This window comes from Podarcis filfolensis (assembly GCF_964270895.1).
Source record: "Podarcis filfolensis genome assembly, chromosome: 16".
NCBI lineage: Eukaryota > Metazoa > Chordata > Lepidosauria > Squamata > Lacertidae > Podarcis > Podarcis filfolensis.
In genome coordinates, this window is record NC_139620.1 from 19,727,330 (window position 1) to 19,747,066 (window position 19,737).

The 19,737-nt window shown below is 43.8% G+C and overlaps 1 protein-coding gene across 2 annotated transcripts in view; it reads left to right on the forward strand.

Moving 5' to 3' along the window:
* The window catches only part of MED13L (mediator complex subunit 13L), a 163,838-nt gene that overhangs the window by 97,363 nt on the left and 46,738 nt on the right, over positions 1 to 19,737 (forward strand). For both annotated transcript variants that reach the window (XM_083589649.1, XM_083589650.1), the window contains exons 5-10: positions 5,748 to 5,893; positions 10,008 to 10,199; positions 10,573 to 10,761; positions 15,455 to 15,617; positions 17,486 to 17,590; positions 18,679 to 19,404. In XM_083589649.1, coding sequence (XP_083445775.1) covers positions 5,748 to 5,893; positions 10,008 to 10,199; positions 10,573 to 10,761; positions 15,455 to 15,617; positions 17,486 to 17,590; positions 18,679 to 19,404 — 1,521 coding nt within the window. The remainder of the gene's footprint in view (positions 1 to 5,747; positions 5,894 to 10,007; positions 10,200 to 10,572; positions 10,762 to 15,454; positions 15,618 to 17,485; positions 17,591 to 18,678; positions 19,405 to 19,737) is intronic.

Sequence of the window (19,737 nt, forward strand, 5' to 3'; positions counted from 1 at the left end):
GTTGATAAAGTGTGTCGCTGAAGAATGTAATCAAAAAGATATGAAACAGGGTGGGGTCCTTCGATCTGCATGGTTTTAAGTTTAAACTTGGAATAGGGAGTCTGGCCCAGTTTGGATGCTCGGAGCTCAGTTCAGTTTTTGCCTGCCCATGCGGCCAAACCAGAAAGATTCTAATAAACGCTATTTTTCTGGTTTGTCTGAACTGTAGTTGCCAGCTGTGTGTGTGTGTGTGTGTGTGTGTGTGTGTGTGTGTGTGTGGAGAATAGTATGTTAAGCATGTTTAATATCCTGGCCTCTTCAGTAGTTCATAACTATAGTTTCCCAGGTTGGGCAAAATGGGAAACTATGGTTAATTCGAAGCTTCATGCTTTGATAGCTTGATGAGCAAAGGAGCTGCATGTGCAGGGAAATGGCGTATGTGTATCTCAGTTTATTAAGTCCAGATATGATCATCTGATTCAGCCAGTGTGTCCTCATCTTTATTTCCGTGCTAAGCACTGCAAGGGAGCCCTCTGGAGGAAGGCCAGGGGAGCTGCCACTGTAACATATGATTGGCTCATCAAATAAATTCTAGTTGAGGCAATGTGTGTTGAAACCAACCGCAGACATGCTGCAGCTATTCATAAGCAGGTTACTACTGGAGGTGCATACACCTTGAAGTGGAACACACACCTTTCCGCTTCCTTGTCTGTCATTCATGCATTTCTAAGCTACACTGAATGTGCTTCTGAATGAATCTTGCAGGATATTTTATGTAGTTTACCATTTCATTGTGTGAATTCAGCCCTGAGGCTGGCTTTTACCACGATGCCCATGCAAAATAACTTTCTCTGCCTGTATCTGTTTAAAACACTTATCTCACCTAAAAGACCCACAAAGTGGCTTACAGCAACCATTAAAACACAACTGTGCATAAATACAAAGCAGAAGCATAACATCACTGCAACAGAGATAGATAAAACCTATCAGAGTAGCAGGTGTAAATTTTTGAGCAAAATTCCTGGTGAAGATATGTTGTTGGTGGTGATGATGATTTTCACAATTCACCTGAAGGTCAGCAAAATGGAGCCAGGTGAGTCTCTCTAGGGAAGGATTTTCAGAAACACAGTGCACTCTGAGTATTCTCTGTTCTTGCCCCATCTCTCTTTGGTATATTCTTCTCCCTGTAGCTCTCTAATGCCTTCAGTATGACTGAAGACGGTGTATACTCCCACTCAAGGAGCAATGGGTTTCTGTTCAACCTGGCATGTCTCTGTGCCAAGACAAAAGTGTGGTAGGTTATTAAGTGTGAGATGTTGATGCAGATGACACAAAAAACCCGGAAGTAAGTGTTCGGGTTTGCAAACTTTTTCCAGAAGTCGAAGATGCTCCGTTTTGAGTGTTACGCTTCCAATTTGAGTGTTACACTTCCGTTTTGAGTGTTACACTGAGGTCTGTCTGTTTTTGCTATTTATTTTGAGTTTTTGTTTTTGTGGCTCTTTTTGTTTTGTTTTTGTGACTGTGTGGAACCCAGTTCAGCTACTGATTGATTGATTGTGTGACTTTAGTACATTGTTTATTGCTTTCATTTTATGGATCAATGGTCTTGTTAGATAGTAAAACTCATGTTAAATTGCTGTTTTAGGGGTTGTTTTTAAAAGTCTGGAATGGTTTAATCCATTTTGCATTACTTTCTATGGGAAAGCGTGCCTTGGTTTTGGAACGCTTTGGTTTTGGAACAGACTTCCAGAACGGATTAAGTTTGAGAAGCAAGGTACCACTGTACGTGCTGTGTCAGGAAGATTTTGGGCATCACATGGCCGGATAGTCTCTCAAACAGAAATGTGCTCATCCAAGCCCACATTTCCAGTATGTTTGCAGTTCTGTCTCAGTGGCCTATGCTGGCTTGGTCATGTATGCAGAATGGAAGATAGCAGGATCCCAAGGGTGTGCTCTACAGAGAGCTGGCTTCAAGCACCAGGCCTGTTGGCAGACCTGCTCTGTGTTATCTGCAAACGTGGCATGAAAGTGGGAAACATTAACCCCACCATGTGGGAATCCCTGCAACCTTCCAACAGTTTGACTTCACCCCTGAACACTCCTTTCTGAGTGTTCTAGGTCTCCAGAAACATAAAGTGTTATACTTCATATGCTTTCAGTTTTAGGGTGGATTTAGATGTTATAAATAACATCCAAACAGAAAGTGGATGTGTGGAGTCACACCCACTTCTATTGTTTTGCTTCTTCTGATAAGGGAACTCGCACATCTTGAGCCTCAGTATTTTCTCATGAGAAAAACTTGGCCTCATTCACATTCTGTGCACTAGGCATGCTCACACACCTCTGTCCTGTCCCTCCTTCTCAACTTTCCCTTCTCCCCAATGCCTTAACTTTCTCTTGTAGGGGAGTTGCTCCAGCCCTGTGATCATTTTGTTTGCCCTGTTCTGAACTTTTCCTAGCTCTACAAAATCTTTCTTTGAGGTGAGGCAACTAGAGCTGTACACAGTATTTTTACAGCTGCTGCATCACTCACCATTTCACACTCCATTAGAGTATATCTGAAATAAGGTTGGTTTTTTTGTTTTGTTTTTTACGTCAGTCTGCATCACTTCCACTTGCTTGCATTAAATTGCATTTGCCAATTTGCTGCCCACTCACCCATTTTGGAGAAATCCCTTTGGATCTCTTCACAACCCCCACCCAGTGTTCTAATCATTGCAAACCTGGCTACCTCACTTCCCACCCTAACTCTAGAAAATTTATGTACAAGTTAAAAGCAGAAATGCAATCTGATTCTTTTATAAATAATGGTTGTCCACAAAATAGCACTGGAGACGTATCTGTCTTTTTATTTATCTCTGTTGGAGTAATGATAGTATGATGCCTTTAGAGTTCTGTAATCAGAGTATAGGAGGGCAGGTTGGCAATCACTCTGGACTCCAATGGATTTGACAGTATTTCTTTATCTCGCAAGCTTAAGAACTGTTGACATAAACAATGAACAAAGCAAACAATTCACAAGATCAAAATCAAACCACTGCTGGTTATTTGACAGCATTAGATTTCTTGAATCAGGAAATTAATGTCAGTTAATGGTTGCTAGATGAATAGCAGTTTCTGTCAAAACTCTTTGTCTGTCCATGCCCCCCCCCGCATTCTCATATTTGTCCGTCCTTCCTTCCTTCCTTCCTTCCTTCCTTCCTTCCTTCCTTCCTTTTTTTCCTTTCTCTTCTCCCTCAGGTCTCTTTTCAGATTCTTCTCCACTCTGCTACTTTTGTCAGCCTTTCTTTCTCCACTCCTTCTCTCTTTGACATCCCTGTCTCTTTTCTCCCTGACCCCCATCTCTCCCCTTTTGCACAGCTTGCATACCGAGGCTCTAGAGAAGAGGCAAAGCAAAAATGTAACACGCTCTTTATATAGGTTGCATTGTACCTACACACATGCAGGTCAGCTGCCATGGAAAGACTCTAATCTGCTACTTCACGTGGCAGGCAGCAGCAGCCCCTCCTCACAAACTGACCTGCTGGGGACCTGGCAGAGGGTCCCATCCTTCCTCAAAGTGGATCTCCTTTTGTAGAATAGCTGTAGCCATGTAGCTTGCTCTCTGAAGAACGTCCCTTCAGATTTGCTTGAGAGAAGGAGCACACCAGCCTTTCACAGAGGCAGAGTTCAGGCTTCCTTCACAACAAAGTGAACAGGCCTGCAACTAAGGGCTTCAGTTCCTCCTCCTACAGTTCTGTACTGTTTCCTGCCAATGGATTTGCACCAGAGGTAAACAAGCCTTCAGGCTCCTGTTTGATATACCAGGCATGTGAGTATCAGGCTACAAATAATTCAGTGTCACTGAACTTCCAGCTCGATGGGGCTTTGTTTTTAGTATTGTAAACTCCATTCATTGGAATAATACAGTATAAAAACACCAGGGATAGTAAAGCTGAGTAGAACTTAATTATTGTTTGGCTTCAATATCTGAACTGGGTCATATTGAAAGTAGGCATCACTAACTAAACTTTACCATTGTCCAGTTGTAAGTCATAAATACATTATGCTTGCAGTTCTGAGACATTAAACCATTCAACATTCTTTTGGGTAGGTTAAAAATATTGGCCTGGTCAAAAAGTCTTTTCCAGCAAATCTTTCCTCCTTTAGTGATAGGATAATGTGTGGAAGCTTTAGTTTTACAATAAGGATCGGCTGGTTAAACGGCTGCAGTGATTTGAAGAGTGGTCCACTAAATTATCCCAGTTGTTTGTTTTCTTTCATTCAAGCGTACTTGTGGGTTGGCTTGGGCAGTGCTTTTCTCTTAGAGCTGGGCTCTGTGCCAAAGGAAGCAACAAGGATCAAAGGCACGGTCATGAGTGATTCAACAGAAATCAGCTGATCCCAACTCTCTTTCACTTTGGGAAACTTTGCCCAGAAGCAACTTTTCTTTACAACTGAGCAATGCCACACTTCCCCTTTAGCTAAGAGTGCAGGGAACCCACCCTTCTGCTATTCTCAGAGGCAGAGTTGTGAGGCAGTGCCATTTCCTCTCCACCTGCATATAAAGCCAATTACGTTGCCTTCTGGGAAACGCTGGGGTGTCCTAGTGTTTCCCTCACACTGCCTTTATTCACTTGGCAGCCATTGTGTGAAAGACCCAGGAGTATCGTCTTCTCTTTGGGAGCTAAGCAGTTTCAATGGGAGCTAGAATAAAGTAGAAGAGGGCTAGCTAGTGTTACTGAGTGATGAATAACATCTAAAACATCTAAAATACCCAGTATGGCAAAGGTATCTTTGAATTTTCTAGTGACTGTTGGGATTGTTCAGCAGTTGTTGGCTGAACAATACAGAAATGATCAGAGCTGCATGTTCTAGGTACCTGGCTTAGGGTGCTCGATAGCCCAACAAGCATCTTGTCCCTCCAGCCAGTAGTGAAGCAGACAAAATCTGGTGCCTTAGCATATGCTAGCAACATTGTCCCTGTGGTACCAGAGCAGCCCTGTTTCCGTTCAACAACTAAGTTGAAGAGATTTGTTCTGAAAACTACTATTGTTGCTGGAAGTTAATGAAATGCATGCTTCATAGCCAGGGTTGAGCTGACCGTGCTCTTAGAAGAGAGAGAGAGCAAGATCAGAAGAATCTTTATTTGCATTAGCCACTAGCCATAGCAATAAAATAAAATGTACTAAAGATAGAGGTAAAAACTTAACTATACAAAATACATTTTGGAGGTTTACATCAATAATCAAATAATAGATCTTATTCTGATTGCCCTCGCTAAAAACCTTGCAGTTTTTGCTGTCACCCGATCATCTTGATCTGCTAGAAGAAAGGAAGTTAGAAGTTAACTCTTTAAAAATGCACTTATTTTAATGGGGCACGTGCTCCCTGTTTTGCAACATGCCTTTTTTGTGAAGGGATTTGATTGTGGTTAAGGCAGTAAAACCTTGTTCATGTTCTTTATTGTGATTTGTTTTGAGGCATGAGCTTTAGTTTGCAGCAGCTCCATCTCTCGTGTGAAGTCTTGTGAAGACTGAATGTATGATGTCTTGATCAGCATACAGGCTCCTTTTCGCTACATGCTTCTCTGCTTTTTCAGCAGGGAAGGGCTTGATGTTTCTGCCACTTACGTTGGAGATGAAAGTGTGTTCACACCCATGCAAGCACCATGTGTTGTAGTTTCTGTTCCAGCAAGATCCATAGAATCTCTGTTGCCATTCTCTGAAGCATTGATCCCAGGTTTAAACGACCTTTTGTCACGTTTCCCTCTTCTCTCTTCCTTTCAGTGAGCATTTGTCCTGCGCCTTCACATTCTTCCTTCATGGGGAATGCAATGTGTGTACAAGTGTGGAGATCGTCCAGCACCAACCAATATATCTGATCAGCGAGGAGCATCTCCACATGGCTCAGTCTTCCCCTATGCCATTCCAAGGTAGGTGTCCTATGTGCGTGTCTTCTTGTCATCTGGAGTAACTTTTTTCAAATAAGTTTTACTAAATTTTCAAAAAAATAATAATAATCACATAGACATTCCAATACATAATAATTTTTCTTTTGTTTTATTGACTTCCCATTCCATTTTCCATGGTGTTTTTTCCTCTCCCCCTTGCTGCACCCCATCTCCCCTCTCTTATATCATTGGACATGGGTGGCGCTGTGGTCTAAACCATTGAGCCTCTTGGGCTTGCCGATCAGAAGGTCGGTGGTTCGAATCCCCGCAATGGGGTGAGCTCCCATTGCTCTGTCCCAGCTCTTGCCAACCTAGCAGTTCAAAAGCATGCCAGTGCAAGTAGATAAATAGGTACCACTGCGGCAGGAAGGTAAACAGCGTTTTCGTGTGCTCTGGTTTCTGTCATGGTGCTCAATTGTGCCAGAAGCGGTTTAGTCATGCTGGCCACATGACCCGGAAAGCTGTCTGTGGACAAACGCTGGCTCTGTTGGTCTGAAAGCGAGATGAGCGCCACAACCCCATAGTCGCCTTTGACTGGACTCAACTGTCCAGGGGTCCTTTACCTTTGACCTTTTACCTCATATCATAACAAGAATGCAACAATCTCTAATTCCTTCTGTTGCTCATAGTTCAAATCCTGCTCACACAAATTCATCATTTCTTTAAATAGTCTGAAAAAGGCTTCTATTTTTCCATGAAGCAATCATTGTTAAGTTCACTTATTTTAACTGTTAGCTTTGCTGATTCAGCATAGTCCATCACTTGTGTAAAACCTTATCCTGGCTTAATGGAAATGCACGGGCTCTCTGAGGGGAGAATGCAACCATTTTACCCCTCCTCCCTTTACTCTGCTGCTGTGGTGCGCTAAGCTTAGGATATCTTCCAAACCCTGGCTCACTGTTTACCTCTGCTTCACAAATCATGGGTTGTATGCCATTGTTACAAACCTTGGTTTCCTCTTGTGGTTAATCTGGAGAGAGTTAAACCCTGAGCCCATGTTTAGGTGACATGGTGTATGTAGCACAGTAGCAGAATGACAGGAGGAGGAACAAAGCAGCCACAAACCCTCCTGGAGCCTGGATGCTTACATGTAAATGCTAAACCATGGTTTGGCATAGCATGATGGGCAAACTAGGCTAATTGATTGAATGATAAGAATAGTGCACTGGTTTTTGAGCACATGACCTGTATTTATAAACCCTTCCTAGAACTTTAGCTTGGTGACAGACAGCGCTAAAGCTCAGTAGCTGCTGTAAGAAACTAGTCCTTTTAAGCCTCAGCTCTGATGGGCCCCTGTGTGTGAGTATTGATATTAACGGAAGGTCCCCCTTCTTCATTTTAATAGATGTCTTGAGTACCTTCTGTGCTATTCACTGTTGGATGACTCCACCTTCAGTGTGTTCCTTTCCTTTCCCACCTTCAAATATCTGCTTTAATTGGACTTAATGTGAGCTTTTAATTTGCCACATGGTGGACTTTTGTAAATTGGTGATTTAAATTACCCTCACCCCCAGGTTTAAATGAAGTTTTCTATTTGTTAATTAATATATTTCCTGAAGAGGTGTGTGCGCTAATTGGTTGTTGTAACAATTAACAAATATCGGTCTGAAACTAAGTAGAACATTTTTACTATCTAGGAGTAAATCCATGTCTTCTGGCCATGCAGCTTGCATCCTTTTGCACTAAAGGATTATATCTGCCTAGCGAGACCGAGTCCATTGTGAAATAATGAATTTCTGTTTGACTGTTTCTGTACAGACACTTTAAGCAGGATCACTTAATTCAAGATGAGGGCCATAGTCCAGCAGAGTTAAACATGCTTAAGCACTGCCTACCTAATAGCAAAGGGCTAGTAATTATTGTTTGCACCAATTTTTTTTCTAATGAAAAGGAATGCACATGTCCAAGCTCTTCGTTAGGCAATTTTAAATATTCTTAATTTGCTACAAAATGCCAGATTGTTTTCAAAAAGAGATGTTCAATATAATTGATGCAATGGTGTTTCTTTTACCTCTTCGTTTACCTTTTTTGCTGTAGAATATAAAGTTCAGCAGCTGTTAGTCCTCGAGGCTCCTATATGAATAAAATTGTTTACAGAGCTGAATGCCTTGCTTTGCTGGATAGTGGGATGTCAGCAATGTGTCTGGTGCTGTACAAACTGCAAAACATTTTTAAAAGTTGTTGCCTGAGAACCATTCATAGGTGATAAGTTTACAAATGGGGTTGAATAAACAGGGAAGCAAGGAAGAGAGAGAGAAATTAAAAGTATATTTAAAATGACAAGGAATGCTTCTGAAATGATTGAATAAGTTTGTGGGGGAGGGGGGGAGGAATTTATAGAACAGCTAGAAGGAAAAAGGTTTTCAGAAGAGTATTGAAACTAGAAGTGGAGGATGCATTGTACATTGCCTCGAGCTCCTCGAAGGAAAGGCAGGATAAAAATGTAGCATGTAAATAAATATTTTCTGCCTTGGGTTCCATGGCAGCACAGAGGTCAGATGTTAATGTAACTAAATAAACAAATTAAACTTACAAAGGAAGCCTCAGCAAGAGAACTGGGATATGGAGATGTTTTAAAAATGGGGGCATTCTAGAATGAATAAAAGAGATCAGAGATGAAGAATGAAGGCTGTAGAAGTGGACAGGCCAGGAAATGAGGGAGGAGACATCCAATTAGCATGCAATTAATTAATTAGCATGTGATTTGCATGAAAGGCTAGTTGCCAAGCTACAGCTGGAGGACGGATCGTCCTTACTCTATAATCTTCTTACTCCAGAGTTATCCCCAGATTTAAATCCTTAAACTCAGTGGCCTTAAAAACATCAAATGATCTTAAATAATGACACTTGAGGAGGAAAACAGTTAATTAATTTGAGCTGCGTCTTCTTTACTATCACATTTTTAAATCTCTCTGCTTTCCACAGCTGAGAGGACAACATGCTCTGAGAGTCTCAATGCTGCACAGAGTACTTAACAGAACATTCTTTGGCCAGGTTTGCAAGGTTTAGGAGCCAATTTTAAATTGAATTGACAACAATATATATACATTTGGCCAGAATTAAAACATGCTTCTTCCCCACAATCCCCCAGCCAAAATACTTCTAATTTGTGTGTGTGTTTATGAGCTGTGTATAGTAAGAAGCTACTTATTAGGGCAACATTTTGGTTGTATTATTATTATTACCGTATTTTTCGCCCTATAGGACGCACTTTTTCCCCTCCAAAAATGAAGGGGAAATGTGTGTGCGTCCTATGGGGCGAATGCAGGCTTTCACTGAAGCCTGGAGAGCGAGAGGGGTCGGTGCGCACCGATCCCTCTCGCTCTCCAGGCTTCAGGAAGCTCTGCGCAACCCTTGGGAGACCGGCGCGACTTCACACCGGTCTCCCAAGCTTTGCACAGAGCTGCCTGCAGTCCTGGACTTCGCGCAGCTCTGCGCAACCCTAGGGAGCCCGGCGCGAAGTTGCGCTGGGCTCCCGAGGGCTGCGCAGAGCTGCCTGCAGTCCCGGGCTTCCCGCAGCTCTGCGCAACCCTAGGGAGCCCGGCGCGAAGTCGCGGCGGTCTCCCGAGGGTTGCGCAGAGCTGCCTGCATTCTGAAGCCTGGGGCGCGCTGAAGAGCGTGTCCGGGCTTCGCGCAGCTCTCCGCAAGCCTGGGGACACCGGCACGAATTCCCGCTGGGCTTCCTAGGCTTGCGGATAGCAGGCTGTTCTGGGTGCTGGGGTCGGGGGAAGCTCGGGCTTCCCCCCTGCCAGCCCCGCGCCTGGGGGGGGGAAATAATTTTTTTTCTTTATTTCCCCGCCAAAAAAACTAGGTGCGTCCTATGGGGCGGTGCGCCCTATGGGGTGAAAAATACGGTGTTGTTGTTGTTGTTGTTGTTGTTGTTGTTGTTGTTGTTGTTGTTGTTGTTGTTGTTGTTATACCACCCTTCATTCATAGATCCCAGGGCAGCTCACAGTTCCTGGAAAGTAAACCCCATGGAATAGTGGGGCTGACTTCAGAGTAAATTTGTTTAGGCTATTGCAATGTGTGCTGGGGCCTGAGGTGAGGTTGTATGCCGAACTATATTTTTGTTTTCTTTCCCCCCTTGTTTTATCAGTGTTGATAAGCCCTTATGGCTTAAGTGGTACATTAACGGGCCAAGCATACAAGATGTCAGACCCAGCAACCCGGAAGCTAATTGAGGAGTGGCAGTATTTTTACCCAATGGTGTTGAAGAAGAAAGAGAACTTGAAAGAGGAAGAACTGGGATATGATGACGATTTTCCGGTGGCAGTAGAAGTCATAGTTGGTAAGGTTCAATATTTTGCTCATATAGCTTTTCCCCTCCTGCGACCGCCATTCAAAAAGTTAAAAAACGCAGCCCTGTTCAATATGTAGCAGTCTTTACTGTGGATCTGTTAATACTAAAGAATTTTGGAGATACTACTTGGCCTTAAGATTTGGTAGCTGCTTTGTCTTCTAGCTCACGATGATCTCAGACTATTGATCCGTGCTGCCTATTAGTTACAAACGTGACCGTTTCAAAAACATGATGTTTATGAATAATGGATTTTGGCTGTGTAGTTAAAATTTGTGTATCGAAGCAGAAACAATTTCGCTAAATCGGAAACGTTTAAAAGCATTCATAGCCTACTCTTGTCGCTTCACTCCTGCCTTAACAGGTGGCGTCCGAATGGTATATCCTTCAGCTTTCGTTCTTATCTCGCAAAATGATATTCCTGTGTCACAGAACACTTCCACGCTAGGAGCCCACAACAGCATGACACAGCAGGGAGCTGGCAACGTGAAAGATCCCAGCAGTTGTGGAATGTTACTCACACCACCCACCTCTCCAGAGCAGACCGTCATAGGTAAGCGAGGAAGACACCTTACAGTTCTTTTAAAACCTTTATGTGTATTCTGCCTGTCTAGAAGAAGAACAGAAGCTCCTTGCCGATGTCAGTGGTCGTTCTTGCAGTCTTCACCTTAATAAAGACCAGGCTGTACTCAGAAGTATTCTTCCTGCTCACATCAGATCCAGGATTCATAGCAGGTGACAGGGCCCAGACCAGGACAGCAGGGCAGCACCTGCCACACAGTTCTTCTCTTGTACACCTTGACTAGATGGCAGCTGGATTCCTTGTAGGAGGGTGCTGGATAGAGGTACCCTGCTTCCTTGCCAATGTCAATGCTGGTTCTGGCTGTCTTGCCCTCCTTGGAAACTCTCTCTCCCTGTCCCGGCCGAGTCACTTTCAGGAGCAGAGCAGGAGACAGTGCCCTGGCCAGGAGGACAGCACAGCTCCTACCACACAGTTCTTTCTCTGAGACAGCTCATGCTCAGTTCATATAAAAAGTGGAGGGAGAGCTTGTTGGATCTTTCCTCTGTCTGCTATGTTTTGTGTTCATCCCCTCCTGCTATCTGTATTTCCCCTGGTGGGACTTTCTTCTAGCCCTTGGGGCAAACTAGATGTGGCACATCAACAGTAGTTGCAATGAGCACATCTCATTTTTAAATTTTAAACAGCTGTAGAGACGGCAACCAAGTTTGGGACCACCAGTGAACAGAAACATCACTTATCGTGTGAATAGCAGACTTTGGTGGGGGGCTATCATTGGGACTGGAGGAGGTTTTCTAACACCATCAACACCACTGCACTCCCAGCACTGGAGAAAACCATAGCTCAGTGGTAGAGAACATACTTTGCATGCAAAAGTTTCTGGTGTCAGCCCCTGGCATCTCCAGGTTGTGATAGAAAAGACCCTCATCTGAAACTCTGGAGAACTGGGCCTGTCCATGTAGATAATGTGAAGCTAGATGGAGCAAAGGCTTGATTAAGTGTAAGGAGGAATTGCTTAGGTGGACAAGGTGCAAGTCAAATGTAGCAAGCAGTAGAAGAATTCAGCACCTTGTCCCTGTATCTATTTTAAGTTTCCACCCCTCCCCTAACCAGAGTTTGGCACTGACTTGCATTTGAATACATAGGTCTGTTACTACCATGCATAGTTACACCTTCAGTAAAATTAATATTTTCAAAACACATGCTTCTTAATGCATAGTGATGGAGCAAAATTTTGAGGAGCGCTATAAAATCTGAGCTCTGCAGCTTTCAGGAAACAGAAAGAGTTCCAGTCAGAGTCATAAAAATGTTGTCTTTATGTGTTAGTGAAACCTCAATCTAATATCCTCTGCTGTTCCTTGATGGTTGTTAAAGTGGTGTGTCTCTTTTAAATCAATGAAAGTACTTAACTTACTTTGGGTAAAGGCAAGGCATGTCCTTCAGCACTACACAGGTATATCCGGTTGTAATAATTTCCTTTCCTGCATGGCTGCCAATGTCCAAGGACATAAGCTGGTTCTAGTATTGGGCACACACTGTAGGCAGATCTGCTTTGTGTTGATGCAATTAATTATAGCGAGTATTACTCTTCTCGCTGAAAAAGCTATGTGAGAAGGCTTTAAGAACGAACAACTTTAGCAATTAATTATATTATGGATGGCGTTGGACTATAACTGCCAACGCTTCTGTCTCTGGGGGTGGGGTGGAGGTGGCAGCATATGGCTTACCACCACCCTGTACATGCCTCATGATATAGCTAGTATATATATAGGACTTGGGGGAAGCGATAGGGATAACAGACAAAAGCCAACCCTTAAGAAAGACTCAGTCAAACAAACAGCACCAAGAATAAATCAAAAGGGCTAAATGGATAGGACCTTTGAGAAGGAATGAGAGGTAGATACAAGAAAACAAGAGAAAGAAACTGATTTTAGAATATAAGCAAAAAGCTTCAACTCCACCACAAAGAACTCTTTAGATCAGGGTGGTCCAACCTCTCACGCCAAGTGAGCGGCAAGAGCATTTTGAAACAAGGCCCGTGGGCCATATGCTGAACGAAATTTCCACATTGTAAATTAAAGTGTTTGCAATATATTCAATATTTTTTAAAATAAACACAATGTATTTAATTAAATATATATAGTTAAATACACAAGAGATTTAATATATTTAGTAAGCAAACTCAGGGTGAAACCACAGGAGAGAAGAGTGCTCAAATCCTGGCTTGCAGGTTTCCCATTGAGAACAGGATACTGGACTAGATTGGACATTGGGCTGATCCCACAGGCTCTTCTTATGTCGTGGAGCATAGAAGCATAGAATTGTAGAGATGAAAGGGACCATGAGGGTCATCTAGTCCACCTCCCCGAAAGCTGGGAAACGAGGTGGAAGGATTCTAGGACCATGCCATAACCCTCATGCCTCCTTCCTGAAGCCGGGTCACACTGCCATCGCTGCTGCATCAGGAGCCACTTCCATTCCTTGCTCTTCCAGGCGCCACCTAACAGGCCTTGAGGGCCACATGTGGCTCACAGGCTGCATGTTGGACCACCTTGCTGTAGTTGTTACTGCTCAGAAGAGACAGAATGAGCAGAGAGCAATGAATAGAGGAAAGCATCCCGTCTCCAAAGCACTGTGGTTGAAGATCTTTGGTAAAATCATTTCCTCTTATTGGAAGCTAGACCTGTCAGTCAAAAAAGAGCTCTCCCTCTCCCCACCTTGGTGTTTTCCTTATATGGGAAGCCTGAGGAGAAAGGTTTCATTTCTGGCAGACACACAGTCTGCACTGTTTTTTCCCATTGTCAGAATTGCTTCAGAGGTCCCTCCTCTCTCTCTCTCTCTCTCTCTCTCTCTCTCTCTCTCTCTCTCTCTCTCTCTGTGTGTGTGTGTGTGTGTGTTTGGAGAGAGCTTTCAGAATCAAACTCAATTTGGCTCACGTCTTAGGATTTGTCTAAATTTCTAGGCACACTCCTACTGATGTCTTTGTGAATGTGGTAGTCAATGAATGCAGCGCATCAGGTCTATAAAAATCCCAGAAATGTGTTGCTAGCTGGTGCCTGTTTCTTCATTCTTGTGCAGGATAGTGTTTGCATGCCGCCCCCCAGGACTTGGATCCTGTGAAGGGTTGCATCATTGTGGCATTATTGAAAGCATCACAACTGCACACAGATGCTTGCTCCACATGTCAGCCAGCAGTTGCAGATCAGAAACGTAGGCTTGGGATGGGGAACTGTCCCTTGAGAGACCCTGGCTGCTGACAGCAGTGTAGTAAGAACCAAGTGAGAGAGCAGGATGCCATTGTACAACCTGGTTTGCAAACACTTGTAGCCACTGGAAAGAACAGCAAACACAAAACCCTGGCACAGACGTCCTTTTACAGCAGGGGCAGGCGTGGTTGCCTTTTCGCCTTCTGATGTAGCAGTGCTTTGGCTCCTTTCAGTGTTTTATTCATAAGGCTTTTTCTGGCCATGCCAGACATAAGAACAAGGAGTTCTGTAAACATGTTTGACCTTGTTGAGGATTTGTACTATTACCTCCTTTTTCAGTTCAAGCACATAGTGTGTGACATGCAGTTAGGAAGGCTAAGCAAGCTCAAAGCTCCCTCTGCTGTTCCAGTTCATGCTTAGAGTCCTGCCGCTCATCCAATTGGTCTAAAGATATCATTCATAACAGAGAACAGAAGCCGTTGCTGGTGCCATTCATAAGCAGTTTTACTGGCTTGGCGGGGGCGCAGGGGGAGGACACATTACCAGTCCCAAATGACTGTGCATGACATCAGCACAACCTCTGCAGTAATTTCAAAATGAACTTGATTCAGATTAAAGATCAAACTGTGTTTTGCCATTATATGAGCAAGCCTTGGATTTCCACATTTCTTCCTCCCTTTGGCTTCCTGTTTTGCAAATTGCAAATGGAAAAGCAATCAAACCATGATTCCAAATCCTGGGTTGCAAACATACCATAGTTTCCCCACTTCAAGTGTAACAGCAAGCTCTGTCACCAAAAAAGGAACTGCATGAGGGAACTAGAGTTCACAAAGCAGTTATAGGAGCTCTGAGGCCTGTTCATGTAACATTAAATTATAGTTTGGTGTTGGTGTCCAAACCAATCCATAGTCTGATAATAAATGTGGCAACTGGTAATAAATGTAAGGTTTAAGATGTCACCCAAATGAAAGGCTGGTTTTGGACATAATATTTGACCCATATTCTCCCTCCCCCTCCTTATGCACTGACTTTAACATGGATATTCTTGTTTGGTTAAGCCAGAATTCACCATATTAGGCATGACGGGGAACTCTGGTCCAAACAAACCAAGATCTCCATGCCAGAGCTGGTGTTATGAGTTGAAGAAGTTGGAGCAAAGTGTATGTGAGCCTGACTCATTTATGGTTTATGAAGCCAATGAAGTTATATCTGATCTGGCTTGAATTTTCACTCTAATCCTACATTTTTTGGCCCCCAAAGAACATCATTTCCAGGAATTAACTCTTGTACCTTTTGCTATACAGTGGTGCCGTTCACACCCTGAAAAGTCCACAACTAGAGCGGCGCTTCTGCGCAAGCGTGGAGTGCGATAGAGCGCTTTTGCGCACGCATGCATGCATGGCAAAACCAGAAGTATACACTTCTGGGTTTGCTGTGTTCGCAAGCCGAAAAGACGCAACATGAACCTAATGCAACATGAGGTATGACTGTATCCTATGTTGTTGTTGTTTATCTTGCAGGTGAAAGTGGAGGCATTCCAAGCACAGTCAGCCATTCAGCAGCACCAGACGGTATGGTCACTGTGCAAAGTCCAAAGAAATCAGGGAAGATTCCTCCAAAATTCCAGAATCGTATGGTCCGCCGAGTTTGGAAGGAATGTATCCTCAACAGGACACAGTCCAAGTAAGATAATAATCACACTTGTTTTCCTCCGTTTCGTTGGCATCCAGTTCTAACAGTTATCAGGGTGGTGTTTCCCCCCCTCCCATAGATAACATTCTCCTCATTTGCATTTTAATATGCCATGTAGAAGCGTTGTCTGTCTTGTTGTTGTGAAGGTTAGTGGCTGGCTCAGTAGCGGAGCTGAGTCAAATAACCTGTGCTGGTTGAGGGCTTGCACAGAGTGTAGGAAGAAAGTCTGTCTAGGCTTTAGTCAGATAAGCTCAGGGATTGCACAGCTCTCTTCCCTTGAAGGTTCAGGAGATTCCTCGTGTTGTGTCATGTGTGGCCTTAACCCTGAGTTGAAACCTGAGGTACTACAAAAGAACTGTGAGTCAAACAAAATTTAAGAACATCCCTACATGTAAGTGTGGGAGATTGAATCTGCATTCTTCTGCATGCAAAGGACATGTCCTATCAGTGAACTATGTATGGCCCTCTACCCTAAGGAAGAGCTCTTGCCTCAGCCATATATATATAAAAGAAAAATGGGGATATGTGCTTTATTAAGATGCAATAATATTATAGGGGAAATGGAACATGGCTTGCTTTTAATTTATTTCCATTTAATTATTTATTAATCTTAAATAAGGCATCCAATTACTGATTGAATTTGTAGAATGAAGGATGGAGCTCTGTACTACTTTGGCAGCTTCATGTTACAACCCAGAGTTAAGGTTATTGTGTAGTTCAGAAAATGGGCCAGTGGAGGCTTGTCACAACCACTGCTGGGTGTCTTCTGAGAGAAAGCTGCCACTTGACACTTAAAGGTATCTGTGTATGGTTGCTTTCAACACTTAGTCCTTTAAGGTTTTCACTACGTATTTCTAAAGGTTTTGTATTCCTAGTTTTAATTTCTGTACTTCCCACTTTGGTTGTTTTGTCAGATATGTTTGGTTTGGGTCCTAGCTTCTGGAGCAGGAGAAAACAAGCTTGTTCCATCTTTCATGTGACAGCCCTTTCAATATTTGAAAATGGCTATCATCTCTTCTCTGAGTCTCCACATTTCCAGGCTAAACATACCTAGTTCCCTCAACTCTTCCTCATAAGCCTTGATTTCCATTTTGGTCTCCCACCTCTGCACACGTTCTGGCTTGTCAATGTCCTTTTTAAATTGTGGTGTCCAGAATTGGACACAGTATTCCAGGTGTGGTCTGACCAAGGCAGAATATAGTGGTACTATTACTTCCCTTGATCTGGAAGCTATACTTCTATTGATGTAGTCTAGAATGGCATTAGCTTTTTTTGCTGCTGCATCACACTGTTGACTCATGTTCAGCTTGTGGTCCACTAACATCCCTAGATCCTTTTCACATGTACTGCTAGTAAAGCAGATGTCCACCATTTTACATTTGTGCATCTGGTTCTTCCTGCCTTAGTGCAGACACTGGCGGAGGAAGAGGAGTGCGGGGGGGGGGGGGGAGTGCATCGCCCCAGGCAGCGTGATCCCGGTGGGGTGCCATCGCGGCTGCCCCCTCACCTGTGCTGGGTGCCCCACCCCCGCCTGAGTGCAGAACCTTACATTTGCCCCTGTTAAAATTCATTTTGTTAGTTGGGGCCCAGGTCTCCAATCTGTTAAGGTCATCTTGACCACCCCTCCCAGTTTGGTGTTATCTGCAAATTTGATGAGCATCCCCTCAGTGCCTTCATCCAAATTGTTTATAAAGATGATGAACAACAAAGGGCCCAGGATTTGTGCCCAGTTGTAGTTGCTGCAAGATTCTCTAATGATCACAGCATTCTTTTTCTGTAGCTTATAAGATCACAAATTGAATTCTGCTACCGTGGTGACTGCTGACTTATTTCTAAATAATTATTTCTTTGTGTATCAGGAGGAGTCAAATTACTGCTACTAACGTGGAGGAAGAGGCCCCCAGAAGCTGTGTTACTTGGGATTTTGTTGATCCAGTCCAAAGAGTGTGCTGTTCTTGCTCCAGGTCAGTGCATAAGAGAATAATTCTCAAGATGATTAGGGGTGGTTTCTGTCATGAATACCTGTTTGTGTGTGTGTGGGGGCTCTCTGTTTAAAGGTTGTGCCAGACAAGCACATGCTTAGCTTCTGCTTAACAAAATTGTGGGATCACCCCAAAAGCCATTCAGTCTGCTAAGTGCCTGTATCCAGAGCTGGCAGTTTCACTGGATTTGGCAAGGCATTCCTGTTTTGGCTTCCTAAGGCCAGGGTCAAATCTTACATTGTAGCACCAGGTTTTAAAGGATGGGACTTATTAACTCTTTATTGTATGATGCCTGAGCTGCTTTCTTCCTGGTCAGTCATACCAATCTTTATAATCAGAGTGTGTACCTACCCCTTCAAACTGTTGCTTTATTACAAAAGTTGGTTGTTCTCTCTAGCGCCTTATAACCTGTCATAAAAGCAGCCACATAGAGTCAGTTTGCTTAAGGCGTCAATGATGGGGCTTCTTAGGTCCATGCCTCTGTAGGTTAGACATATTGGTCAACATTATGGCTTAAACATATGGCAGGGCAGAGGTTGCAGCAAGGTATGCTTGGTAGACGGGACAGATGGCCACAGCACATAGTTCGGGTTTTGCATGAACTTGCATGAGGTTTCTCACCCTCTCTAGAGACAACCACCCCTTTCACTACCCGTAAAACTGACGACAGATTTGGCTTGGTGTGGAGGGCCGATCTTGAGTCTCCATGATGAATGACTGTGTAGAAGAAGTCTTCATTCTAAGGAGATGAGGAAACAAGCAAGTGAATATATATTTTTGTCCCCCTCCAGAACAAATTCATAGGATTATCCAGAAAACGCTTTACACATGATTTGAGTATTTCATGACGACTGGTTTTATCTAGCTGTCAGGGGAGTTCATGTGAAAGTCAAGGTAGTGACAAGTTCGAAACAGACGAATCACCAAAATAACTTGCTACTGTTGCAAAGCCACTTACAAATGAGATGGAGGAGAAATCTAGATGCATCAGCATACAAACTTAACACTTCACCCTCTTTACTCTTCTTTACAGTCCACTTGGTAAATTCTTCTTGCTGTTTCTCCTCCAGGCATAAGCTTCTCAAGCAGCGCTGTGCTGTGGGTTCCAGTCGTCCACCAACGATATCACAACCAGGGTTTGGCGCAGGATCCTCATCCTCTTCTGCCTTGCCACCTCCTGCCTCTAAGCACAAAACCACAGAGAGGCAGGAGAAGTCGGAAAAACTCCAAAAAAGATCGCTGCTGCCATTTCACCATCGTCCGTCTGTCACTGAAGAGCTGTGTATGGAGCAGGACCCTTCGGGACAAAAGCTGGCCTTGGCGGGGATGGAGCCCTCTTTGGAAGCCCCTAGCAACAGGAAATATGAAAAACAGCTCACTCTTCCACCCAGGCACCCAAGCAAACAAACGAATTTGAATCCTATGGATTCCCCCCATTCCCCAACATCCCCTCTGCCTCCCACACTTAGCCCCCAGCCAAGGGGGCAGGAAGCAGACAGTTTGGACCCTCCATCAGTTCCTGTAAATCCAGCCCTCTACAGCAATGGATTAGAGCTCCAGCCTATGGCCAGTGCAGAGGAAAGGACAGTCCTCTTGGGCCAGAGGCTTCCTCTGATGGCAGAAGTCAGCGAGACAGCTTTATATTGTGGGGTTATACATAACCAAGAGTCATCAAATAAATGGCAGGGATATGTTCTTCCTTCAACTGGGGATCCAGACTTCAGCCCGCCAGAACTCCAGTGTGAGAGATACGACACCAAAATGGATGTTGCCCCTGAGAGCACTGCACTAAAAAGGTAAGGACACTCCTGGAAGACTTACTGTATGTCCCAGGTGTTGCCTTTTGAGGTTGCTCCGGGTGTTGATGGCTAGTGGTCCTTCTATATGTCTTGGCTAACGATGCATGTATGTAGTACAGAAAAAGACCCAAGCCATGAGTACATGAGCTTTTGGGTCTTAGGTTTTCAGACAAAATGGAGAGTAAAAGCACAGCTTGAAAAAAATGTGAGGTTCAGTGCTGTTTCCTGTTCTGTGCTGGGCTGAACGAGCGGCAGGCAATAGTTTCATATTGTACAGTGCATTAATGTCTCCCTCTAAAGGCCAATAGGAAATGCCATGTCATAGTTTTA